Source organism: Pleurodeles waltl, chromosome 11 (assembly GCF_031143425.1).
Source record: "Pleurodeles waltl isolate 20211129_DDA chromosome 11, aPleWal1.hap1.20221129, whole genome shotgun sequence".
In the NCBI taxonomy this organism is placed as follows: Eukaryota; Metazoa; Chordata; class Amphibia; order Caudata; family Salamandridae; genus Pleurodeles; species Pleurodeles waltl.
Genome location: NC_090450.1, coordinates 735,877,064 through 735,904,728, shown reverse-complemented (window position 1 = coordinate 735,904,728; position 27,665 = coordinate 735,877,064). Strand labels below are relative to the sequence as shown.

The window sequence follows — 27,665 nt, the reverse complement described above, 5'->3', positions numbered from 1 at the left end:
TTTATTATATATATGCTCTCCTTTATCTGATTTAAATATTCACCCAGCCTGAAGAGGATCGTCCCATAAAACCTCATGATCCAGTCATCTAGATACAGATGGTAAAACTGGCAGCATGCTATACCCAGCCAGAGGTGTGGTACCAAAATATTGAGTTTTTAATATCAACCTTAACATATGTTGACTGCAAAGAATCAAATTGCACTGTATTGATGAAGTAAGTATATGTGGAGCTAGAATAGTAAATATATACTTCCCCAGATATTCTTAGCTTGATGATATGATGGCAGGCGATATTTTGGGATCTGCACATCTGTAGGTTTATACTGCTGCAGTGGATATCTTGACACACAACACAACCATAAGGATTGATTCAATGTCCGCTTCCTTGATTAATCAACAGTTTTTTAAGAGGCTAGAACACAAAGGCAGAGCCCTGGGAGTACAGGGTCTCAGACAATGAAACACTCTTAGTCCTGACTTGTAACCTCAACCCCATCACAAGCGGTTCATGAATCCAATGAAATGCGAGCAGTTATGACTCGACTTCAGCTGAGCTGAGTACAGAATGGGGTCACAACTGAAGAACACCACACACATTTACTCACCTGTTTGGGCTATAGGAGCCAGCTGTACAAAGCTTGCTTGCAGTAACAAACCCCGCCATTCACAAAATTCCAACTACAAGACGCTTTCTCTTAATACACAAAAGCTCTTTTGTGAGTCGGAAAATTCTGTCTGACCCATAATAACTATTTGTGATCCTTTTGCAGATAGGATGGGTTGTGAAAGTGGCATCCAGATCTGGAAGCGATTTGGAAAGGGTTGTCTCAATGGTTTGTGACCACACCTGCCCTCCAAAACCAGTCTCTGAGTTTTGGTGATGGGTTGTAAATCACTTTATCTTGGTAAATCACATCTGTGACCCTGCTGGAGCAGGCAGCGACCGACTGTTTTCTCTCCCCAATATCTTCCCAAACGAGAAACATTTGCTTCTAAAAGTGGCATCTATGGGGGTGATTCCGACCCTGGCGGTAAAGACCGCCAGGGTCGGGGTCCGCGGGAGTACCGCCAACAGGCTGGCGGTGCTCCTTTGGGCATTCTGACCGCGGCGGTACAGCCGCGGCCAGAAACGGAAAGTCGGCTGTGTACCGCCGACTTTCCGCTGCCCATGGGAATCCTCCATGGCGGCGCAGCTTGCTGCGCCGCCATGGGGATTCCGACCCCCATACCGCCATCCTGTTCCTGGCGGTTTCGGCCGCCAGGAACAGGATGGCGGTATGGGGTGTCGTGGGGCCCCTGGGGGCCCCACTTTGAATTTCACTGTCTGCATTGCAGACAGTGAAATTCGCGACGGGTGCTACTGCACCCGTCGCACCCCTTCCACTCCGCCGGCTCCATTCGGAGCCGGCTTCATCGTGGAAGGGTGTTTCCCACTGGGCTGGCGGGCGGCCTTTTGGCGGTCGCCCGCCAGCCCAGTGGGAAATCCAGAATGACCGCCGCGGTCTTTTGACCGCAGTACGGTCTTCTGGCGGTTCCCGCTTGGCGGGCAGCTCCCGCCGCCCGCCAAGGCTGGAATGACCCCCTATATCTTGAATGAACATGGGCTTCTGTTAAAAAATGTTCACATTTTGGAAAGCAAATATAGGTACAGAGTTCTGCTATCCCTCGTCTGCCTACAGTCTTGAATTTGCAGCCAATCAGGGTTGAAAATTGTGACCTGACAAATTAATATGCATTAAGCAAGTCATTTTTCGACCTCCTGCATACGGAGAGTTTTCAATGAAACCTATTACTACATAGCTTACATCGCAAAATGAATTCTCTTTCGCAAATCTTTTGGTGACCAAATTGCACCTCCTTGGTTAGAAATTTGGGAATAATACATCTAGCCTTAGGTTCTCTTTTTCTTTCATTCAGTCATCACTCTGTCCCTCCCAGAAGTAAATGAAAGTGACAATTATCGCTTTGCAAAATGTCGACTCATCGAACCATTGCTTCAAGAATTCAAACCAACCATTGTTGTAGAAGTTTCAAAAATTGTAGGTCAAACTGCTCATCTGTTACTAAGAAAAGAAAGATCCACACATGGTAAAAAAACGTTGCTTATAGTTTGCACAGCTTAACTTATCGCCTTTAAGTTGGTGATTGTTCTATACAGATGCCACACTCGTAATAATGAGGTGAAACATTTGCCCAGACTACATTTCGTGGGTTAAAATGTCAAGAGAGCGTGGCAATACTCACAGAATGTGCTGGGTTATGCTGTATAATTTGCCTCTTCTTGCTGCATAGTTCAACCAACCCTGTTTTATCATTTGACCCTCTGTTGCCCCATACTTTACGTGGCCCTGCCCATAGCTTACCTATTTGTTGTACCAAATGACTAATCCCTGGCATAAAATACAACAATGGATAGAATTATATCATACAAGCAGCTTGTGGCATAACGGACAGTTCGAACTGGTGAGGACACAAGCTTATACTCAGGCAACCGTAAGAGGAGGCTCTCGAACCCACAGTGTCATTAGGACAAAATATCAAAAACAAATATTGACAGGTGATCAAGTGTAGATGTTTTATACCTAACTGCACATATATGTATCTATGTGTTACATATGTCTTTAAGGTACATTGGTGTGGAGTTAGGAACAGTAAATCTATAATTCTTTGTATGCACTTACCTTTAAGTATTTTTTTCCTCGATTTTCTATCCTGGATATTCTTGTACCACAATATTGTTGCTGCCGATATGCAGTAGTAGTACAACCATCAAAGCTCAAAACCGTACCATTTTCAACTTCCCCACTCTGTCCACATCTCTTGCTAGCTTGTTTCAAGAATCTATTCATCCCTTTGTGGTTTTAAATAAATTCTCTTGATTGTGCAATACAATATTCTCACCATCTTGCTTTGTTCAAAATGTGCCTAATCTTGTCTTTCTTTCTGGGCTCTTCTACGTCTCCGCACCAATGTCAGTTTTCGAGTACAATTTTATATAGTTTTCTTTCAAAATATGAAGTTTGTAGCTGGAGATGTTTTGCATAGTTTTGTGAGGCAATCACACGCCATACTCTAACTAATGTGCAAAAGCCCATTTATTAAGACAGGATTGCAAACATATAAACCAGTTCAGGTTTAACATCAGTTCAAAAAACATCTTAAAAGATATACCCCTCTCCACCCCACCATTCTCAGACCTTCTTGCTTCACTCATTCTTTTCACCTCTTTCTCTCATTAACCTCATTGAATTCCCAAACTCAGGGGGCATTTTACAGCCCCACCTCAGCTACTGTAATACAGCAACACAACATTCATTCCTTTCACACCAAATTTGCTCATTCCACAGTTCTCCAAGAAAATCCCTTAGCTCTAACATAATATGCATTGCCCAGGTCAGAAAGATGAACCCCCGTCCGAATAAAGAAAATCAGTTTCAGCCTCCTTGTTGCCCCCATGTACCAACAATTTAATGTTCCTTGCCGAACAAAACGCCCTCGTCCGATTGAGCTTCATCCTGGCCTTGTCGATAGCCACATATTCGATCACTTGCCTCCATTTCCTAAGAGGCAGAAAGTCCCTGCCAGTTTCTGTTTCAGTAAAATCAAGTCCTGTTGCATATGTTGCAGTAGTGTCAGACCCGTTAGCTGGACCAGATCATTTTCTCCCAGGTGTTGAACAAGCATGTCGGGACAACCCCTTTTCAGTTCAATGGTAGATAAAAATGGCAACAAATTACCGCATCCCACCCCACTCTTCCTCCACCAAAGCACCTCATCCCTGCTGCTGGGCAATCCCAGGTTTCGTCCAAATATCTGTCTTTCTGCATATTTTGCCCTCCAATGAATAAATGAATGTTTAAATATTCAAGTAATTATTCTATGTCTCCCTGGGCCACTCACACACCCTACTGGAAAAAGAATAGGTTAGCAAACTTCTTGGAAGGAAAACCCTTTAGTTCCCCCAACCAACATCCCCTCTTTTCATTTTTCAAACGTTTCTCTCACAGCATCTTGACTTCCACCGACCAATCCTGAGAATCGGAGACCAACTCCATACAAAACGTGCTGCTGTGGTTTCTGAACCAATCTGAAAAGAGTGATTCCCAAAATTGGAAGGATTCCACCCCAGATTCCTCAAAGCTGTATGCAGTACCACCAAAAGCTAAAAAGCTGTGACTCTCTCCCCTCCTTTGTGACAAAATATTACTTCCTGCCTGCCGCCTGACCATAGCCAGAACATGCACCATTTATTCACCGGACACGCTCTCTCTCATCCACCTTCTTACCACCATATCCACTTTTCCCTCCCTACTTGGTCAGTCTTAGATTTCCACAGCCAAATGCCCACCTAACCCTGCTCCAAACGCACCTCATCATGCCTCACCCAAGCATAAAATCCTACTCCCAACAATTCAGACACCCTAAATGCTCCAAAAAACATCCAGACCATCCATAGCCTGAAGAAGGCTACCTCAAACGTGTCATACCAACAACCAGGTAAACATTGCAAAATATCAAGCATCAAGTCAAAACTAATGCCTTCACACAAATCCCTGTCCTGGACACCGCTATTCTTGCTCCACCCTTTAAAAATTTTACCCAAAATCTAATCTCTCGCCGGGTCAAATCCCCAATACAATTTACCATAAAAGGACAAACCCACCAACTTGCCTGCAATTGCTGTGGGCAAAAAACCTTTATAAGTACAGGACAAAACAAAACATCTTCTATCTTTCATTGACACTGTGATCCTGACTCAAAGACCCCTTGATCTCCATTCAAAGGTCTCAAATTCGCTCCATGCAAGCTGATAGCTCCTCCTGGTAGATGCTGCTAAAAACATCTCCATCAGTCTCTGCAGGAACGGGCAGCTTTCTCTCCTCCGCTCCAAGGGCCAAACTGAAATCGGTGCCACTGTGAATGAGACAATGAATCAGCCATAGCGTTGTTCAAAACAGGCACATCATTAGCCTTGAAAACAATATTCAACTCTAAGTATAGCAGCATAAAAAGGCGCAACAACCTCAGAACTGTCGCTTCCCTTGCCATCTGCCTGTTAACCAACTCCACCACTGTCATGTTGTCCACCTGAAACATCACTGTCCGATTCACCAGCTCATCACCCCACACTGACATACCCACCAGAAAAGGGAAGAATTCCAAAAATACTTTGGTCCGACACTGCTTCAACCAATGCCGTGGGCAACTCTCCGCACACCATCATCTATCCCAAAATATGCCAAAACCTTTGGAGACTGCTGCATCTGAAAAACATTGCACCTGCCACACTTTTCTCCTCCTGAAACATCATAGACACACCATTGAAGTCCTCCAACAAAGATTGTCAAGCACACCTAGGCCCACTCTTACCACCATGGAAACCATATCCCATGGTGTGGCAAAGTGGCACCACACATGGCCATGCCCAGTCTCGTGCAAAAAGACCACCCCCCCATCACTCTGCAAGTAAAATTCAAAACCCTAACAACTTTTGTATATTTCTGGGCTTCAATCTTCTTTCTCCCAAATCTTCCTCCAAAAACTCTTAATCTCATGAACCTTTCTCTTGGTGATCTTACAATCATGTTAACAATGTCCAGCTCATTGCCTCGAAAAGGCAATACCACACTGGGGCCCTCGGTCTTCTCAGGGGCTAATGGAAATAACCAGGTCAGCTGTCATAGCCTCAAAATGCCTCATAACTCTGTGTCACTGTCCCAACCCTTCCTTCCCAACAAAGAGGAATTCATCCAGGTTGTGTGACACTTCCCAATGACCGCTCTGTTTAGTAAAGACCCACTACAAGAATGAGCCGAACACCGTAAACAAAGCACAAGAGAAGGCCCACTCCATGTGTCATCATAAATAATGACCCCAAATTGCATGCCAAGCAAATAAAAGTCATCTGGCTGTATTGGCAATTATCAAAAACCTGAATTGATGTCACACTTCAATAGTTCTGCCTCTTGCCCACATAGTCTGACTAACCTGATAGCATCATCCACTGAGGCATACACAACTCTAGTGTCTACAGCTGCAATGTAGTCATTCACCAAAGTACCCTCCGGCCAGGACAAGTGATGAATCAACCAGTACTCCCCTTCCTGCTTCTTAGGCAAGACCCCAGAGGAGATATGATCAAGCCAGTCACAGGCCAGTCGTAAAATGAGCCCCCAATTCTCCCTTCCCCAACCTCCTTCCGTAGTTTGGCTGCTACCACTTCAGGGGCTGTTTTCCCTGACTGTAAATTGTCAGCCCACCTCCTACCTGGGAGGCCCTGTTAACCAACCCTAAAACCCTCCTGAAAACCCTACTCTAATCTCACAGCTGTCTCTTTGGGTATTGTGCTAACCATGGCATTACATCGCCCAGTCTAATTGGCGTAGGAGCCCTTTGGCCCAATAGGGCCCTGCGGTCCTCGACCTCTACACGCCTTCTGCTGTTCAGAGGTGCTGGCCAACATGAAATACTGCGTAATGGGATGTTGGCCTCCACATTTAAAACATTCATGCTTAAACTTGCAAGGGTGCCTTGAGCAGAAGCCTCTGTTAAAACTCCAATAGACCCCTGTATTGCTACCTGTGGCTATAGTCTTTTGCACATTACCCGCCCCTTGTTGAGTGGGATGCAGTTAAAAGGGCTTGTATGTAATGGGCTGGCCACTCGCCATATGGGTCGAAGCCATTGATTGCGTTGAAGACATTCACTGCATTCTCACCTTGGAATCCACTCTGCCCCTGGGGTTTATCTGGATTCACACTTATCCTGGCTCTAAACTCCTCATCATAACTGATGCAAGCATAGCCACCGAAATGCATTTGTGCTTTCCTGATAATATTCATATATTTAAAGGATGCAATAGCCCTGTCTGGGTATTTTTCACAGTAAAAACTGGTGTCAATCAAAAACGCTGATGTCCATTTCTCCATGGTAATGGGTACCCTGGGTCTCAATGCCTGCTCCCACTCTTCTTCCTTGGACCCCTCTTTAGCCTGAATGTCCCTTAGTAAAAGCTTGAACACGCCCATGTATTCATGTTTCCATATTATATTCTTATGTCTCATCTGAAGCATGTGACGCGAGGGGCATGGCCAGTCCCATGTACAGCAGCTGTTTCATATGACACCCCCCATCTTTGCTCTCCTCACCGGCTTCCTTAGCAACCTTCGCGGAGTCTGTCTGAACCCCAGTAAGATCCACATTGTCATTTTGCTCATTTTGCTTTTGCTTTCAACCAGTCCCCCTCTTGGTCTCTATTAGTTTCACATCCACACCTTCTATCAGCCTGTCAACCACATTTATAGATTTACATATCTTCGATCCATGCCCACCAATCTGTGCATCCAATATGACCACCAATCCTTCTTATGTGACGATAAGCCAGAGGCATCCCTTCTTGATCTGCCTTTGCCTGTGTGAGCCTCCTTCCGCTGCCCAGAGGTGCCTCTGCCGTCCGCACTTAACTTCTGTAAGACACCAACTGCTGGGACTGTTGCACCACCATGCTCGCTGTCTCTCGCCACCATCTGACACTCTCCACTTACATCACACACTTCACCTTCTTCCTATTCATCACTCCCTTCCTTATAATCCAACTCCAACACATCTGCTCTTGCGTTCACTTCATGCATAAAGTGGTCTGATGCATTTCTGCTCTACACATCAATCATTGCTCCATCTGAGGCTGAAAGAAACACGACTTAGGGATTGTGTGGTCGTGCCATTGGTCTAGGGAAGGCTGCTGAAGACCCCATAGTTCTCCAGACCAGCCTCACCTTCTGGCATCACTCTGTTAATCGCCTGGCTGCTCCAATCAGATGGGTCCCCGGCATTACCTGGCACTTGAGTAGCAACAGCTCCCGCAACTTGCACCCACAACCAATGCCCTCCTCAACTATGACTGCCAGGGACAGCTTTGTGCTCCCCCACATTTGTCACCCTCCTCGCCTTCTTCACCTGTATTGCCTGTTCTGCTGTCACATGCTGAACTCTGCACAGGCGCTTCCAATGTTCTTCTGCCTTCTCAATCAGCCTGATCCCTAATTCTGGTCTCTAAGTCAATGTCTTGCCACCTGCTTGCCTGTCCACTCCCCGGCTTACCGGCCTGTAGGCACCCATCTCACTATGCCCTGGCTGGACAAGGTCCAAAACTGTAATGCTACCAGCTGCTCCTGTCTCATTTTCCTGGGCAGCATGCAAGTCAAAACCCCCTGTCTCCCTGCCTAACTGGTCCCTTTTTCCGTGTCCCCAGCCTGCTTCATCTTACTTTGCAGGCTAGGGACCAATCCAGGTGTTTGGACAAGACTTCCCGGCAGGTTAGGTCTAATGGGCCATCATGTGTCAGGGTCCCACTTTTTTCAGGGGCCCCTTATTGCACCGAATATACCTCATCCTGTAGGGCCCCACTGGCCCCACAGCCACATGAGCAGTGAGCAGGCCACTTTCAGAAGCAGCCTACCTCAACATTGCAGGGAGGCTCTGATGCCTCCCTGCAGCCTTTTTTCTCCCAGCCCCTGGTGATTCTCTCCTGCTCCTCCTCGCTTAGCTTTAGACTTTCCCCTGGGTGAGGAGCAAGCCGTGATTGCGGCAGCAGCTCTGACGGACATGACACATCCCAACCCAGGCCTGGTCTAAGACACCACGCCTGAGCAGGTCAGCGCTCCCCACTACACCGGGAGTGCGCAGGGATTCACGTTCCGCGTCTGCCTCAGCTTTTCCCTCCATGACGCACTGCTGCTACAAAAAGTCTACACGACAGCCAAGAGTTCCCCCAAACTTTCTCAGACCTCTTTGTTGACACATGGAGTCTGAAAGAGCTAGCAACCCCACTTCCAACTCATTAAATAACCTTCCCTCACCCTCGTCCACAACTCGCCAATCCCGTCTGGCCTGTCTCTACCCACAAAGATTTCCAGGGGAAGACTGGGCTGCTCCTTAGCTTCCACTGGGATCCTCCATTCCACGTGTATAGTTTTTTTCCATACGTAGATCATCAATGCTTGTACTATTTGTAGATTTTCTTTAGACTGAACCTATTAAAAAGTTGAAAATGATGACCTGTTGTAGGAAGTTGGATCTGTATGTACTATTTCAAAGTAAGAAATAGCATGCACAGAGTCCAAGGTTTCCCCTTAGAGGTAAGATAGTGGCAAAAAGAGATAATTCTAATGCTCTATTTTGTGGTAGTGTGGTCGAGCAGTAGGCTTATCAGAGGGTAGTGTTAAGCATTTGTTGTACATACACAGGCAATAAATAAGGAACACACACTCAAAGACAATTCCAGGCCAGTAGGTTTTTATATAGAAAAATATCTGTTCTTAGTTTATTTTAAGAACCACAGGTTCAAGATTTACAATCAATACTTCAAATGAAAGGTACTTCACTTAGGTATCATAGGAACTTTGAATCAGCAAAATAGCATGTACAGTTTTCACAAAAATGGTAATAAGCTATTTTAAAACTAGACACAGTGCAAAACAGTTTCAACAGTTCCTGGGGGAGGTAAGTATTTGTTAGTTTTGCAGGTAAGTAAACCACCTACAGGGTTCAAAGTTGGGCCCAAGGTAGCCCACCATTGGGGGTTCAGGGCAACCCCAAAGTTACCACACCAGCAGCTCAGGGCCGGTCAGGTGCAGAGGTCAAATTGGTGCCCAAAACGCATAGGCTTCAATGGAAAAGGGGGTGCCCTGGTTCCAGTCTGCCAGCAGGTAGGTACCCGCGTCTTCGGAGGGCAAACCAGGGGGGTTTTGTAGGACACCGGGGGTGACACAGGTCAGCACAAAAAGTACACCCTCAGCGGCACGGGGGCGGCCGGGTGCAGAGTGCAAACAGGTGTCGGGTTTGCAATGGAGTTCAATGGGAGACCCAGAGGTCTCTTCAGCGAAGCAGGCAGGCAAGGGGGGGGCTCCTTGGGGTAGCCACCACCAGGGCAAGGGAGAGGGCCACCTGGGGGTCGCTTCTGCACTGGAGGCCGGATCCTTCAGGTCGTGGGGGCTGCGGGTGCAGTGTCTTTACCAGGCGTCGGGTACTTAGAAGCAGGCAGTCGCGGTCAGGGGGAGCCCCTGGATTCCCTCTGCAGGCTACTCTGGGGGGGCTCAGGGGGTCAACTCTGGCTACTCACAGGGTCGCAGTCGCCGGGGAGTCCTACCTGTAGTGTTGTTTCTCCGCAGGTCGAGCCGGGGGCATTGGGTGCAGAGTGGAAAGTCTCACGCTTCCGGCGGGAAATGTGCAGTCCTTTAAAAGTTGTTTCTTTGTTGCAAAGTTGTTTCTTCTTTGGAGCAGAGCCGCTGTCCTCGGGAGTTCTTGGTCCTTCTAGATAGAGGGTAGTCCTCTGAGGCTTCAGAGGTCGCTGGACCCTGGGGAACGCGTCGCTGTTGCAGTTTTTCTTGAAGTGGGGGGACAGGCCGGTAGGGCTGGGGCTAAAGCAGTTGGTTTCTCCGTCTTCTCTGCAGGGCTTTCAGGTCAGCAGTCCTTCTTCATCTTCAGGTTGCAGGAATCTATCTTGCTAGGTTCTGGGAGCCCCTAAATACTCGATTTAGGGGTGTGTTTAGGTCTGGGGGGTTAGTAGCCAAAGACTACTAGCCCTGAGGGTGGCTACACCCTCTTTGTCCCTCCACTCTGAGGGGAGGGGGGCGTTTCCCTAATACTATTGGGGGAATCCTCCATCTGCAAGATGGAGGATTTCTAAAAGTCAGAGTCACCTCAGCTCAGGACACCTTAGGGGCTGTCCTGACTGGCCAGTGACTCCTCCTTGTTTTTCTCATTATCTCCTCCGGCCTTGCCACCAAAAGTGGGCCCGTAGCCGGAGGGGTCGGGCATCTCCACTAGCTGGAGTGCCCTGGGGCGCTGTAGCAAAGGGGGTGAGCCTTTGAGGCTCACCGCCAGGTGTTACAGTTCCTGCAGGGGGAGGTGAGAAGCACCTCCACCCAGTACAGGCTTTGTTACTAGCCACAGAGTGACAAAGACACTCTCCCCATGTGGCCAGCAACATGTCTGGTGTGTGGCAGGCTGGTAAAACTAGTCAGCCCACACTGGAAGTCGGGTATCTTTTCAGGGGGCATCTCTAAGATGCCCTCTGGGGTGTATTTCACAATGAAATGTACACTGGCATCAGTGTGTATTTATTGTGCTGAGAAGTTCGATACCAAACTTCCCAGTTTTCAGTGTAGACATTATGGTGCTGTGTAGTTCGTGTATGACAGACTCCCAGACCATATACTCTTATGGCTACCCTGCACTTACAATGTCTAAGGTTTTGCTTAGACACTGTAGGGGAAAGTGCTCATGCACCTATGCCCTCACCTATGGTATAGTGCACCCTGCCTTAGGGCTGTAAGGCCTGCTAGAGGGGTGACTTATCTATGCCATAGGCAGTGTGAGGTTGGCATGGCACCCTGAGGGGAGTGCCATGTCGACTTAGTCATTTTCTCCCCACCAGCACACACAAGCTGGCAAGCAGTGTGTCTGTGCTGAGTGAGGGGTCTCCAGGGTGGCATAAGACATGCTGCAGCCCTGAGAGACCTTCCCTGGCATCAGGGCCCTTGGTACCAGGGGTACCAGTTACAAGGGACTTACCTGGATGCCAGGTGTGCCAATTGTGGAAACAAAGGTATAGGTTAGGGAAAGAACACTGGTGCTGGGGCCTGGTTAGCTGGCCTCAGCACACTTTCAAATCATAACTTGGCATCAGCACAGGCAAAAAGTCAGGGGGTAACCATGCCAAGTAGGCATTTCCTTACACCTGTGTAAAGTACGCCCATGAATGTATGCAGTGCTTAATTTGTGCAAGTGCCAAAAGAATTTTCTAGGAGTCCAACACCAGTGCTGCTGGATGCTGCATTTGATGAAAACAAAGCATGCCTAGCCTTGCATTGACATCAAATCTGTTTCTTTCACAACCCTATACTTGTTTCTCTCAATCTTGCTGCTTCCTTTTCAATCCTGCTTTCTTCCTTTGCTACTGTTTCCCTATCTTTCTCTTCCTCCTTCTTTCTCCTTTTGCTGCCTTTTTCTCTCTTGTTCAGGTTTGAAAGGCCTCACTTAGAGTTTGGTGGACAGGGTACTCCATCACAAAATGAGTGACAGAGTACCCTGTTCACCAAACCCTCAGTCCTCTTGTTCTATTTTGAGTATTCCAATGGCCCACCTGTGTCCACTGCCAGAAAACTAACTTTGGCGGGTGAATTGGAGTAAGGTGTCAGACCGTCCACCATGTTTAGAAGGTGATGCTCTTTTTTTCTATTTGTGGTTACAAACAGAAAAAAACAATGATCCTCTACACCCTAGAAGAAAACTCCAAGGGAGTGGGACCACTCATTTTTTGTTTTTCAGAAACAGAGTTGCTCAACACATTCCGTGCGTGACTGCCTAAAAAACAGATAGCCATGCCCCAAACTTTCAGTACTCCCCACAGGAGCCATCTTGGCAGTGGTTCCTGCAAAGGCACTGATATCACTGAAGGCTAGGGGTGATCTCTTAATTCCGTCACCAGACTCTAAATCAGGTCCAAAGTCTGATAATGAAAAATGTCACCAAAAACGAGTGCTGGAGTCACCCACCTGCATTCTCTGCCACAAATTAAGTACCACAGAGAGGCCCATTTGGTGTTTTCGCAAAACTTCCTGACTGAAGAACATGCAACATATGCATTTCATAAATTGTGCAAGCAGTTACAAAAATCGCTGACACACAGTTTTCCTAACCTAAGTGTAGACTGCATTGCAGACAGTACCCACAGCAAAAGGTAAGAAATTTCAGGAAATTCATGGCCAGCTCATATTTCTGTTTTTTCAACTGACTGCTTGAGGACTATGCCTTTAACTACCTGTGGAAACTGGAATTCACAAATATTGACAAATATTTATTAATCAACTTTAAGACTTGCATCCCAAATGGGTGCTAACAGATACCCATTCAAATCCAGGAGGAATTGGAGAATCAGGAGGCAAATCCACTGAAATAGTATGTTGGAAAAATGTCACTCTCTGAGGATTTCCCATAAATAAATATGCACAAGTTACAAATACTTCAAAGTCAAACCTACACCTGGAAAAAGCTATGTCACCAGTTTAGAAGTGGATGTAAGCCGGAGGAATCCAATTTCCTATGTCCACACCAGTTGGGAGAAATCTGGACTCTTGCCTGATCTTACTGTGCAGAGGTTTGAGGAACCAAGAAAGATAGAATCCCCACCAGGGTTCTCCTTCCCAGCGGTGGAGGGACACCCTAGTCCTCAGGGTCCGTTTAGCAGAGAGTACACAAATCAAGTGGAGTCACCAACTGGAGGAATAAAGAGAAGTTTATTACATGGATTATAGCTCAAGCTAATACAGAGTCCCAGGACAGTCAAGTGACTATCCTACGGAGGCTGCCCCTTCACTCTGGGGCACCCAACCTTATATACACACAAAACTGCTTAGTCAGAGGACAACTCCACCCCTAGCGTATTCAAGGTCCTCTGCGGCCTTCAGAATATTTCAGGGATACACGTGTGGTGGGAGAAGGTACAGATGCAGATGGCAGGAGGTGGCAATGACCTGTACGAACCTGTTCTGGCAGTTACTGATTAAGCACAAAAATTCTCAGAACTACAGTTAGAACAAGTAAATTACAGCGATAACAGATTGCAGCCCAAGGCTGCGAGCACAAGATCAATCATCAAAGTTCAGGAGGTTTGTCGAGCACATGGCAACATAATAAAGATAAACAGATGCCTGGCAGCTATGGTGTATGATTAAGTTTATGTACATTTTCTCAATCCCTCCTTTTGCCATTGTGAGGCAAGTTTGAACGTCATTCAGTGTCTATGTTAATGGACATAAGGTCTTTTATCTCCTGCTCAAGGGACAGCATAGCCGTGTGTTGAGGAGGGCGAACAGGCCAGGGGGCAAGTGATGCATTACAGCAACTGCACAAAGCAGGTGGGCACTGTACACAAACACAACAGGTGAGGAATACAGCAGCGAGCACAAAAAGGAATATTAGTATCTTCCAGCCCCATTGGGAAATCAAGCCCCAAAACGAGTCGGTTAAAGACCATGGGCCAGATGTAGCAACGTAACAATTTGCAAGGTGCAAAGTGCGAGTCCATGCGACTCGCAATTTGCACCTCGCAAATTGGTATGCAGTACTGTGTCTCAGACACCGACTGCAACTCGCTATGGGGTCGCAATGACCCACCTCATGAATATTCATGAGGTGGGTCGCAAATTGCGGCCCCATAGTGAGTATAGGCACTCGCAAACATGGAGGCCTGCTGTCGTCAGCAGACCTCCATGTTCGTGACTGCTTTCAATAAAGCAGTTTTTTTTTTTTAAGTGTAGCCCGTTTTCCTTAAAGGAAAATGAGCTGCACTTAAAAAAAAAAACGAAACCTTTAGTTTCGGTATTTTATCAGGCAGGGAGTGGTCCCTGGGACCACTCCCTGCCCTGAAAAAATATTTTTGGGTCCATTCACAAAGTGGAAGGGGTCCCATGGGGACCCCTTCCAATTTGCGAGTGGGTTACCATCCACTTGAAGTGGATGGTAACTGCGATACCATTTGCGACCGCGTACGCGGTCGCAAATGGTATTGCATACCACTCAGACTCGCAAATAGGAAGGGAACACCCCTTCCTATTTGCGATTCTGAAATGCATATTGCGAGTCGGTACCGACTCGCAATATGCATTTCTGAATAGCAAAGAGGCTTTTGCGCCTCACAAACGGCGATTTTCGCCGTTTGCGAGGCGCAAACCCTTTGCTACATCTGGCCCAATGTTCCTTCGTCTTGGTGTATTGTGGAAGCTATCATATGCAACCTTTGAATAGCTTTATACACTGAAGGGGCATTGTCTGGTATATAAACGCAGCAGCTCGATCCGATCAAAGTACAAACTCCACCACGGTCTGCCAAGAACCATTCTGTTTTGAAGAGTAACAAGGCGGTCAGCAGCGAGCTCTGCAGTGATGTTACTCAGAGCTCCTGCTGTTTCATTTATTGTTGCTTCCACAACTCGTGTGAGATGTCTGATATCCCTACTGTTCATCATAGGGCCCCAAAATGGAAGGACTCCTTTAAAGTAGTCCAATGCTTCTTGTGCTGAGGTATCTTCTGCCGATATTACCCCTCTCCGAGTCCTGTGGTGTTGAGGGCCAGCTGTGTAAGTTGGTGGTAGTAACCAAGCAATGTAACACGTGCCGGTCCAGGTGGGTACCAAGGAGGTGTAGGCATTATTACCACAAACAAAATACGAGTTTTGTGATGGTATCATGGTAGGCGAATTAGTTCCATTCAATATTACTGTAGTATTACAGTTACTGGCACCTACATCTCTATTACCACCTTTCTGAAAACAAAGTGGAGCCTTGACCTGTGTTACAAAAAATCTTCGGCCAATCCTGGGTGTGGTATTAAAGGATAAAAAATATATGTCAGGAGACCTATTTAGTCGATCAGCATATTCTTACTTTTCTTCCTTTGTTCCATAAACTCTTGTTCCAGTGGGCCAGCATAACCAGTATAGGTGGGTGACCAATAGTCCAGAATTAGTAGCATCTATTGAGATAGCCCAAATGGCTGATAGTTCATACCAGGCGCTGCACGAGCCATCAAAGGAAAAAGGGAATGAAATATATGGCAACCTTTTTTGCACGGAACTCGGTAGCAAGCCACGTATCCAACAATTTGTTCTATTTACAGCCAGCTGATGTTGATGTAACATAGATATGAAGGTATTGTTTTCATATTCCTTACGTCGTCCTTCCTCATGGGGTGGTAAGGAAACATGGCTGTGTTCTGAAGGCGGTGGCGTAGTTGGTGAGACCTCTGAATCTGAATCATATATTACCCACCCAATGCAGGACAGAAGTACCAAAAATAGTATTGTTATGGTGAGACAAGCGATACGTGGGCCTAATAGTCTTTTTAAATTACTTATTTTCTTCTTTTTCCTCTTGTCTTCTTGTATAACACCCATTTCTCTTTATTGCTTGTCCCACTAGCAGTTCAGTCCGACCTAAGTGCTGCCTGTGACTGGTGGTTGCTTCACTGTGGGGTGATACCAGCGGTCCTATTGACACACTCTGGTCCGCCCAACAGACAAAATCACGACCCTGCAGCTATCGTCAGACTTAGTACAGGGGACAAGCAATCAGTTCATTGTTCATTTTCTTATTTTCGTGGGCGGAAGTCGTATCTTGTGGACTGTGGTATGGTACGGTCAGGAAACAATTGTTCAGTGTGACCAAAATCTGAGGGAACCTCCTGCAGCACACTGTTGTTCTGTTTTTTATCACTCTGCGTAGTGTTGCTGAAATGGTCCTCAGTTGTCGGGTGGTCACCACTTTTTATTTCATCAGAGGGTACGGGTAGGGGTACTTTCTTACAGTGGGATGCATGTATCCAATTCTTAGCTCCCTCGACTTTAACTGCTGTTCGAGTAGCAAGAAGGACCTGTTGCGGACCTTTCCATTGAGGTTCGAGACTCTTTTTCCGCTGGAAATTCTTTGTGAGAACCCAGTCGCCAGGTAGTATCTTGTGACCTGGATCAGTGGATACAGTTGGGAGTGCTTCACGCACCTGTTGGTGAATAGAATGCAAAGAATTAGTGAGTTCATTTAAATAGTCCATCAAAACAGGATGTTCTATTTCTGAGTACTTGTGAGGTCGAGGGACCCCCCAGACATTTGCTGGCCTTCCCATCACTATCTCATGGGGTGACAACCCTGAGCTAGAGTGAGGCGTCATCCTGACAGACATTAAAGCCAGGGGCAACGCGTCCGGCCACTGTATACCGCGTTCTGCGCATATCTTTGACATCTTCAATTTAAGTGTGCCATTATATTTTTCAACTAGTCCTGCTGACTGGGGGTGGTTAGCTGCATGAAACTTCTGGCGGAGTCCCAACCCTTCACACACCCTTTTCATCACCTGCCCTACAAAATGACTCCCATTATCTGACCAGACACACCTTGGGACCCCAAACCATGGGAAGAACTCCTTCAGAAGTATGTTTGCGGTAGTAAGGGCAGTATTATCTTTAGTAGGGTAAGCTTCTACCCACTTACTAAACATACAGACCACAACTAGGACATATTTCAAGTTGTTAAACCTTTCCATCTCAATATAATCCATTTGTAGTACTTCAGAGGGATACGTTGGTGGTGAAAAATGCCCAGCGGGGACTGAGGCACCCTTCCCTATGTTATGTTGTAAACAAATCATGCAGGATTGAACCAGTTGGTCAGCTACTCTTCTGATATTTTTATTAGTCCAAACCAGATCAAGCAAATTACAGATGCTTTTCGTACTAACGTGTGCAGGACCATGGGTCATAGTCACTACTGGCAGAACGAATGCATTGGGTAACATCCATCTTTCCCTCTGTGACAGATCTGTCCAGCACAGCATATTTTCATCTAACTTGGCCTTCCCTTCTTCCCATTCCTTTTTCTCCTGTTCAGTTGCCTCTTCCTATATCTTCCTGACACTCTCTACCGTGTTCCCAAATATTTCATGGGGACAAACCTTCTCTGTACTATCTACCACATACATGTGTCCTGTCTTTGCATACACTGTATCTTTTGCTGTCTGATCGGCTACGGCATTGCTCCGTCCAGTTTCATGTCACCTTTTTGTGTGCACTACACTTCATGATAGCCATTGTTTTGGGCAATGCCAGGGCAGAAAGTCAGTTAGTTATAAGGGTCCCATGTTGAATACGTGTCCCATGTGAGGTGAGGAATCCTTGTTCTGCCCACAAGCGACCAAAATTGTGTGCTACGCCAAATGCATACTGGCTGTCCGTGTAAACATTCACATTAAGTCCTTTACTTAACTCACAGGCTCGTGTTAGAGCTATTAATTCTGTGGCCTGAGCAGAGTTATGTGGTATTCTAGCTGTTTCAACTACAGTGTTAGCTGTTGTAACTGCATAGGCTGCAGAGGTAGTGCCATCGGGTAGCTTGATGCATGAGCCATCTACGTATAATATGCCATCAGGGTCTTTCAGTGGAGTGTCCTGTAAGTCCACTCTCCCTTTTGTTTCATCCTCCGTCCGGAGAATGCAGTCATGTATGTCATCATAAGAATCTTCTGTTTTTTCAGTAATTGGCAATAAAGTGGCAGGATTGAGCGTGTTGCACCTTTTTAATGTTATATGACTAGCTAAAAGTGTCAGTTCATAAGTAGTTAATCGTGCATTAGTAAGATGCTGTGTTTTTGTTTTGTTTAATAGTGCGTCAACAGTGTGTGGGACCAACAGGGTGAGGGGTGAATCCATGACTATCCCGGCCGACTGGCGCACTGCGACCGCTGCAGCGGCTACTGCCCGTAGACAACTCGGGAGTGCACGGGCCACTGGATCCAGTAGGGCCGAAAAATAAGCACATGGGCGTAGTTTGCCGCCATGCTCTTGGGTTAACACTGATAGTGAACATCCATTTCTCTCGCTCACATATAACTGAAAATCTTCACGATAATCAGGCGTACCCAGTACAGGTGCTGTGCAGAGTGTATTTTTCAATTCATCAAAACCAAACTGAAAATCGTCATTCCATTCAATTGTTTCAGGACAATCTTTGTGGGTGAGATGCAAAAACGGTTTTATCAAAAGAGAATAATTAGGAATCCATTGACAACAGAAGGAGGTAATACCTATAAAGGCCCCAACCTCTCTCTGTGTCCTTGGAACCGGTATGTCTCGTATAGCTTGTATTCTCTCAGCCGTCAACGTACATCCCTCCTTAGACAGGAGGTGTCCTATGTATATAACCTCCTGTCTACAATATTGCAATTTGGAGAGGGAGACCTTATGGTGATGGTGTGCAAGATGTTTCAATAAGGCTACAGTATCTGTTTTACAATTTTGTTCTGAAGTGGATGCTATTAAAAGGTCATCCACATATTGAACCAGCGTCGAGGAGCAAGGAAAAACAAGGGTATCTAATTGACTCTTGAGGGCCTGGCTAAAAATGCTAGGCGATTCAGTATAGCCTTGTGGAGCGTGACAGAACCGGAAACTTCGACCACCCAGTGAAAACCCAAAGATGCGACTGCTATCTGGATGAATGGGAAAGCTAAAGAATGCATTTTTAAGATCGATAACAGAGAACCAAGTAGCGGAGGCAGGTATCATTGTTAATAATGTCGTAATATCGGGAACAACAGGGAACTGGGGTATTACAATCCTATTGACCGCCCGTAAATCAATAACAAATCGGAGTCCTGGAGACACGGTGCCATCAGATTATTTTTTATGAACAGGACTGTTACAATCATTACCACGCGTTTCTTCAATGACACCCAAATCAATCAACTGGGTCACAATATTTTTGAGTTGTTGTTCAATGTGTTGGGATAATTTGTATTGGGGAAGACGAGGCAATTTGGCATTGGCTTTCAAGCGTATGACATACAGTGGTATGTCCAGACATCCAACATCGTCCTTATGTGTGGCCCATAAAATGTCTGGCAAATCTCGAAGTTCGGGTGGAAGTGGTTTTGACAAAAATTGTGACGGGGAAATATTTGGACCTAAAGTGACATGAACTCCATCCGGAGAGCAATAAATGGTGGTGTACAATTTCTTTAATAGGTCCAAACCCAATAAATTCTCACTACAGGCCGAAGTAAGAATGAGAGGGGAGCTAATGGTGTAAGGACCTATAGCAACATGCAGCGGCTGGGAGATGGGGTTAGCCACCGGAACACCAGAAAAACCCATAGAGACGTTAATATTGCCAGACAGAGGGACCCCTTGGACCTCTTCCTGTTTAACAGAACTTTTGGTGGCCCCAGTATCTACCAAAAAATCATGTGAAGTACCGTCTAATTGTACCTCAACGTGAGGGCCATTCTGCCTAACAGGAATAGAAACTGGTCCCACCCCCCTCTGTCAAAGGCTGTCCTAGTCAAAGGAGGATCCCTGACCTTCATACGCATCATAGTCGTCATTAAAATATTGACGCTGTGATGAAGTATCAAAATAATTCGGGCGGGGGGTACTGTGGGACCATGAAGGGGCCTGCTGGTGGGGTCTGTCTTCAGGACCAGACCTACCGCGTGGTCTGTAGTCCTGTTGCGGTGGGGGCATGGGGCGGCCTGTGGAGTTGTCTTTATTGGGGCAGTCATTCTTCCAGTGGCCCTCCTGCTTGCAATAGGCGCACTGATTTAGGAGAGGGAAGAACGGGGAGGGCGTTGGGACTGCCTTCTGTCATTGGGAGGTCCTTGTGACCTTGATCTGGACTGCTGTTCACGGGGCTGAGGGTAGGCCTGCTGAAAAAACACCTTTGTTTTCAACTCCTTCATTTTTTTCTCATTCTTTTCTTGTTCTTCTATCACCCTGTTCTCATAATATTGGGCCATTGTCAGTATTCCAGTGGCAGTAGAGACTGGCCACGTACTTTCACACAATTTAAATTTTCCCTTTATGTCTGGTAATAAATTGTCCACAAATTTGTCAACAAAGAGTCTTATCCCCCCTTCAGTAGTCATGTCTTAGCCGCTGTAACCAGAAAAGACACCCTCAAACCTTGTATAAAAGTCTGCAACACCCTAGTCCTTTTTCTGTTTACAGGCGGACAATTTATCCCAATTTATCCTGTGTGGTGTAAATATGGTCTTCATTAAATCCAAAATACGCAGTGGGAGAGCCAATATAAGTGGGTCTGGTTTCGCTCCCCCAACCCTGTCCCTTTCTGCTGCTTGCAATTGGTCCCACGTGCCCCCTAGTTCAGCATGGTCGTGCCTCCGTACTTTTGACCATACTTCCTGCGGGACTACGCTTGCCATTAACATGTCAATATCGGACAACGACATAGTACAGGATTCAAGAATTTGTTGCAGTTCTTTATAGTATCCTGCAGGATTCTTACGGGGGTCAAGTAAGGCGGCTTTTAGGGTATATGTTTCAGATCTTTTCCATGGGGTGTGTACCCACATTTGTTGAAAATGCCCTGCGGTAATAACTTGGCCAGCGTTATCTATCACCGGCTTTTGCCATACCGGCGGAACCTCTCTCATGGGAAACATGGATGCCCTTCTAGAAGGGCTACATGTCCACAGGCGGTCCCTATATACGAGAAGAATAACAACATAATCATGTAGACCAGAACCAAATGGCAGTCCAGTAGAGGCGCGTTTTCGGAGGTCCACCAGTCCTGCGGGAGCTGAGGAACCATCATCCTCATATTCTTGTATTATAATGTTGCACATAAGGGTAACTGCATGTAACTGAACTAAACTATCCCATTGTTTCATAGTGTGGACAATGTCCCTGACCCCATAGTCATTCCAATTAGTCATCCACCTCCATGTCATTTCTTCAATTACATCTTCCTCTTGTGAATTAGAGAACAAGTGTCCGTGGAGGGTGCGCTTTCGCGGGGTCATGGGACGGGGTGTATGTGGGCCAAACGGGGGCCAGTCAAGGGGTGTGTACAGTTGGGCGGGGTGTATCCTCTATAAGTCTGGTGACAGGAAGGGTGGTGGTGGGTAGCAGAGCACTCGCCTGAGATCCAACCGGGGGTGGCACAATAGGATCACCTGGTGCAGGTTGAGGATGTAGTGTAGGATATATTGGTAGAGTATATAACGGGGGTTTATCTAACTTATCGTTTAAAAGGGGGTCTTCCTCTTGTGGCTTATCCACTACTGTCCTGGAAGGGTAGCACTTATCAGTTTGTAAGTGAAGCCTTCGGTCATGTTCTAAAATTTTCTGTTGATGTTCAGCTACGTCAGAGTCATAGACCTTTTCAGTCACTGTCCTGGTCTTATGTCTCTGTAATTCTTTCTCTGCCTTCCTACGTCTTTGGTCTGCTTCTTTCTGCCAAGCCCGTAGTGAATCAAACATCCCTGGTCTACTTTTTGTCACAAACAAATGTTCCTGTAAATAGTCTAATTTATCTTTATCAAATGTCCCGTGGATAAGCCATTGTAAATCAGAACTACCTTTGGTTCTTTTTCTCCATACATCAGACCAGATAATCGGACCTATGCCATTTTTAACATATATATCATGATTCAGAGTCCCGGCCGGAGGAGCGGGGCATGTTTCCTCCAGGCGGGAGTCCATACTGCAAAGACAACAACACAATTTCCTAAAACAACTGAATGCTGGCATTCTTCCAGTATTTAAAAAAACAAAAAAATCTTACACCAGTGGTTTGAATACACCAAATGAGTGGCAAATATGCCCTTTGCTTCCTATATACTTAAATGACAACTGAGGTCAGTCTTACCACTGACATCGATCTTTGCAAAGAGCGATAGAAACTGTACAATACTCACAGACCTATTTTTAGACAGGAATCTTTCAACACCCGTCCTTACCTGACACTTCTGTTATAGTCCAACAGTTGGGGACTCCAGTAGTTCACGGAAAACAGAGACCCGAATTCAGACATCGCCAGGAGAAGTCGAGCCGGCTGGAAGACACACAGTGGAGATCCGCAGGTCCACGACAGAGAACGAAGCTCAGAATCTGGTGTGGGGAGCCTCCCTTGGAAATCCAATTGTGAGTCCTCCATCACCTGGTCGGTCCCCTGGATGCCTGACTCGGGTCCCTGTTCGGACGCCAACTGAAGAACCAGGAAAGATGGAATCCCCAGCCGAGGTCTTCTTCCCAGCGGTGGAAAGAACACCCTAGTCCTCAGGGTCCGTTTAGCAGAGAGTACACAAATCAAGCGGAGTCACCAACTGGAGGAATAAAGAGAAGTTTATTACATGGATTATAGCTCGAGCTAATAAAGAGTCCCAGGACAGTCAAGTGACCATCCTACGGAGGCTGCCCCTTCACTCTGGGGCACCCAACCTTCTATAAACACAAAACTGCTTAGTCAGAGGACAACTCCACCCCTAGCGTATTCAAGGTCCTCTACGGCCTTCAGAATATTTCAGGGATACACGTGTGGTGGGAGAAGGTACAGATGCAGCTGGCAGGAGGTGGCAAAGACCTGTACGAACCTGTTCTGGCAGTTACTGATTAAGCACAAAAATTCTCGGAACTACGGTTAGAACAAGTAAATTACAGCGATAAACAGATTGCAGCCCAAGGCTGTGAGCACAAGGTCAATCATCAAAGTTCACGAGGTTTGTCGAGCACATGGCAACATAATAAAGATAAACAGATGCCTAGCAGCTATGGTGTATGATTAAGTTTATGTACATTTTCTCAGGTTCTGCTTACAAATTCAACCAAAAAATCTTAACAATTAGGCACTCTACTGGGTTTGCTGTATTTGCACCAGCTTAAGAAACCAGGCAGACCATACTTTACTGTGTAATGATTTGGGGTACATTGGGGCACATTAGATAATATCACGTAAACCAATAAAACATTTTTACAAAGTATTGCATATGGAGCTCCAAAAAACACACATACAAAATGGTTTACTATATTGCCTAGAAGATCCTTTTATACCATGATGGAAACATATCCATCCCTTACCTCTATTTTTTTTATAGGATGAATATGAGAGAGGGTCCCCAATCTTTCCTCAAACATTCCTTTGGGGGATAGCTGGGAGCCATCTTCTCAACCTAGCCATCCTAGCCTAGGCTTAAATGTCCTAGATCTTACAGGTCAAAGTTAAGGGTTCACTGTGGATCCTTAGCCTGATCCCCTGCTATCCAGTGCATTAGATGGGAAGAGAGGTATGTAGCTGCAAATGTTGTTTGTCTACGCTGTGATCTTATAAGGACCTTTTTTTGTGACATACACTTACCTCTGAAATACAATCCATTGTCCACACCACCTAACTGAATAGCTAATCTTTGTGTACCAAGCGCATTATCAATTTTGGACCCATTCTGGATCCATTAATACCACCTACATTTATACTACTTTTCTTCTGCTCTTCGCAATGCAGGGCGGGTGTTATTTGTGCATTTGCTACTAACCAGAGGACAACTGAGGAGATGGAGCCCAGTGTCCGTGTTATCCCAAACTCCCTACAGAGATTCAGACTCTTTCTGACCAACATCCCTCAGGTGAGCTCTCTGCCATGTCTAATAATGTTACATTGTTTAATGTGTGTTCATTGGGCTTCCACAGGTGACAGGTCATGAGAGTCCATATTTTAGTGTCTCATGGTGATGGTATGTAAGATGCATCAGTTGAATTCTTCTTTCTACCACTGTAGGAATTCCCGCAGACAATATAAGGTAAGTCCATCGCCTTATCTCAGTGGGATTTAATGTAGTGTGTCTAAGATATGTTGGATGAGGAAATATGTCTGTGCCTCAGGATTTCCATGGTTTTCTTACAAAAGTTAAATATATGCATATCATTTTTTTTAGAGTGAGAACATCTGTGTCTCTCTCAGGATTTTCACATCTGTAATATATGAGTTAATGCGAAGTAGTGGCCTGACATGCCCATTCCCATCACAGCATGCAAGCAGAGCCTAGTGTTTCCAGTCCTGCGAGCTCTGTGGACAAGTTGGGGAGACTGATTGTGGTTTACTTCATTGTCATGCTGCACTACTGGGTGGAATGATTTAACACTCCTGACCTCAGGATAAGGAAAAGGATCATTACATGCCTATGCTATGGGGTAACACGTAGCTATAGCTTGCCCATCACCCACCTTAATCCCAGCACCTGAGCCAAAGCTAAGGTCAGCCTCAACATAATATTTAATATACTATATGAACATAGACGGTGGGGGTATTGACCAACAGGATACAACATGTAATTGCTCCTCTTTGGTACATGGCATGGCAATGGTTGTGGTGCTGCTTCTCATAAACCTCATGAATGTATGCAGTTTTCCAGGACTGGCCACACTTATGAGGAGATGGTGAATACAAGATGTTCCTTGGAAAAGGGATCTCTGCAGTGTGCCAAGCTAAGATCTTGGGTATGCAGCTGTCATACTTTATTTGACTTATTCCATATTAGTGTGTGCCACGGTAAAGCCTTGATGTGTGAAGGCAGAACTATAATTGTTGTGCCAAGAGGAGACACACATTGGTTATCAAGATCAGGTAGTATGAGTGACACCACAGTGACAAACAAGAAAGAGGGAGAGGTTTCTGAAGTAACCAGGCTGAGGAAAGTATGGCAATTAGGAAACTTATAGCCAGGCTCTGGAAATTTTCCAAGAGCTTCTTGAGAGAGAGATAGATATGCAGCTGATTCTCTCTTCATTCATGTGTCCCTTTGAGGCTGCTTCTACACTGCTGCATGGTGTCTGAGAAAGGGTAATCCATTCTGAACCTACCAAACAACACCTGCCACTGTAGACCACTGCAGCTGATATTCTACTGACTAGTCTGCCTCCCAATCCAGCTCTGAGACCAGTTTTAGTTGGTACACAGATTATCTATCATTCCAACAGCTGCAGCTAAAACAAACTGTGATCACATTCTTGCCCATTTCTGCCTCATATTGGGGGATGCTGTTGACTAGAGGAATTTGCCATGGGCATTGGCCACCCACTTGGGATTAAGATAGAGGTTCAAGGTCCAGTTTGAACTGTTTGGTAGGTACTGCATATGATGCACCTTCAACTGAAGTTATTCTTAAGACAGACTGATCACTTCAGTGAGCCCAATCAAGAGAGTAGCCCACTGAATTTCTATATATATCTTTTTCACGCAGTGAATTAAGCGGCTTAAAGCAATCAAAATCTCCATGTGAAAGCCACGTGAAAAACATGCAGGAACCCATGCAGAAAGCTGATTGCTGTGTGTAAAACCCCACATTTTCTAATCCCAGCTATTTCTCTACTCCTGGACTTAACAAGACCCCTGGTAACAGTAATGCTGGTGTATCTCGTAAAGAGCACCCTTGAGTTATCACTGTCTGCTGCCTGCTGAATGTTGGGGTTAAGATTACATTCATGGTAAGTTCTGCTGAGGGTATACAACCACTGAGGTCAAAGCTTAAAACTTTAACCATTCTGTCATCCCGACACAGTGTTGACTTATTGCTCCTTACTCTTACACTAATCAACTTGCCAGACCCTTGCCTCCTCATCACTCATGTGTTTGGGTTTCAGTGCCAAAATAGTCCTTCAGCCACTGAAAACATCTGTATAGAGGACTCAGGACCCTGCCTTGTTTTCATCTGCTGACACTCCTCTGACTGAATGATCCCTGGTCATGCAGAAACACCATCCTTACTCCACTCTTGCTGTGTGAACAAGCAGCAGCAGAGTGTACTCTGGTTTGGCCCATTGGGGCATACTATTCAGTAATCAATTATTAGTGCAAGAGCTACATTACTTAACACACAAGAGTAATACACACATCTGTATACATGTTGCTCAACTCCTTTTCACTCCCAGTTAGTCAGGTAGCACATTTGTTATTTTTGGTGTACAGCTAGAAAGATCGATTTGCAGATAGTGAGGTTACTGCTTTGAGTTACATAACTGTAGATATTTATGTTACAGGGAAGGAGGCTCAGGTGTTTTTTTCCTTCTTGCATATTTCCTAGGTCCCTGGGTGGGACCTATCCACACACATTTGAATATTGTATTGTTCCCAAAACCACCACTTTCCAAATCTAAATTAATGTTACTTAGACTTTTCAGGTCTAGTATCCATAGGTGACTTGAAAGATCCAAGTGACCATTCCTTCTGGATTCATTCTTCATTCCCCTGAGTGTTGGATATCAAGTGAGTAGATCCAACAATCACTCTCTCTCCGAATCAGTCTAGAAAGTGATGTCTAAACCAGGACAGGTGACCCTTCCCTCACCTGCCATAATGATCGGGGGATTTTTTCTGTCACAATCAGGAGAAGCAGCCTGTTTCAAAGTCACAATTGCGCATCCTTCAAGTACAGATTCCACCCTGAAACACATACAAGGCCTAGACCAAAACTTCACACATGCCAGAGACAAAGAAAAGCCACTGTCCCTTGAATAAATGTGAATTTATGAGCACATGAACATGATATCGATCAAATAATCCCTAACCAGCAGAAAGACATCACCTTTAATTGCCACTTAACTTCTGAACCGGGAAAAGGCTCCCTCTCTATTAGCCAATCAGCAGCTGGGTGTTCAGGTTGTTCCTTCACTCATTTTGTTCTAGTGCCCACCCTAGCACCTAAAGAGTTGGCTGCACCTGAGCACAACCCCTTGCAGAATACCGTTCCCTGGCTCACTGTACCACTTTGAGAGTTAGCTACTCCAGCACTTAACCACTCTCTTAGAGAACAGCAACTACTGCACACCATGATAGCACCGTGGGAGAGATTTGCTTCAGCACCAACCCAACTATATGATGAAAAGCTGTTCCACCTCCTACAGTACCACTTGGAGAGAGAGCTGTCATAACACTCAACCTACCACCTGAAGAGAAAGCTGCTTCAGCACACTAATGACATGTTTAAATTTCTATATAGAAAAAACAGTACTGCAGAGAGCTACAGCTGTGCAGGAACCATATGTTCCAATGATTGGTGTCCAGTACTCAAAGTATGACCTAGAAGGACAGCTGCTTCAGCACCTTTGATATGGTTACAGCAGGATTTGACAGCACAGATCTTTGCTAGAAACGCAAGTACAGACTGCCCTCAAGCGGATGGACCTTTAGTCCGGAACTTAGGTGTGACTCAATGTTAGACTTTTCATCCTTGGCGTGGTCTCCCTTAACTTTTTGCCTCTGTTTCCCAGGTTGTTGATGTGTGCTTGACTCTGTTTTGCTGTTTTGCAGTTTTTGTTACTCTG

The 27,665-nt window shown here is 45.8% G+C and overlaps 1 protein-coding gene across 2 annotated transcripts in view; it reads left to right on the top strand.

The window, feature by feature from the left end:
• The window catches only part of PROM2 (prominin 2), a 409,319-nt gene that overhangs the window by 174,749 nt on the left and 206,905 nt on the right, over positions 1-27,665 (top strand). For both annotated transcript variants that reach the window (XM_069214431.1, XM_069214433.1), the window contains exon 4: positions 23,851-23,971. In XM_069214431.1, coding sequence (XP_069070532.1) covers positions 23,851-23,971 — 121 coding nt within the window. The remainder of the gene's footprint in view (positions 1-23,850; positions 23,972-27,665) is intronic.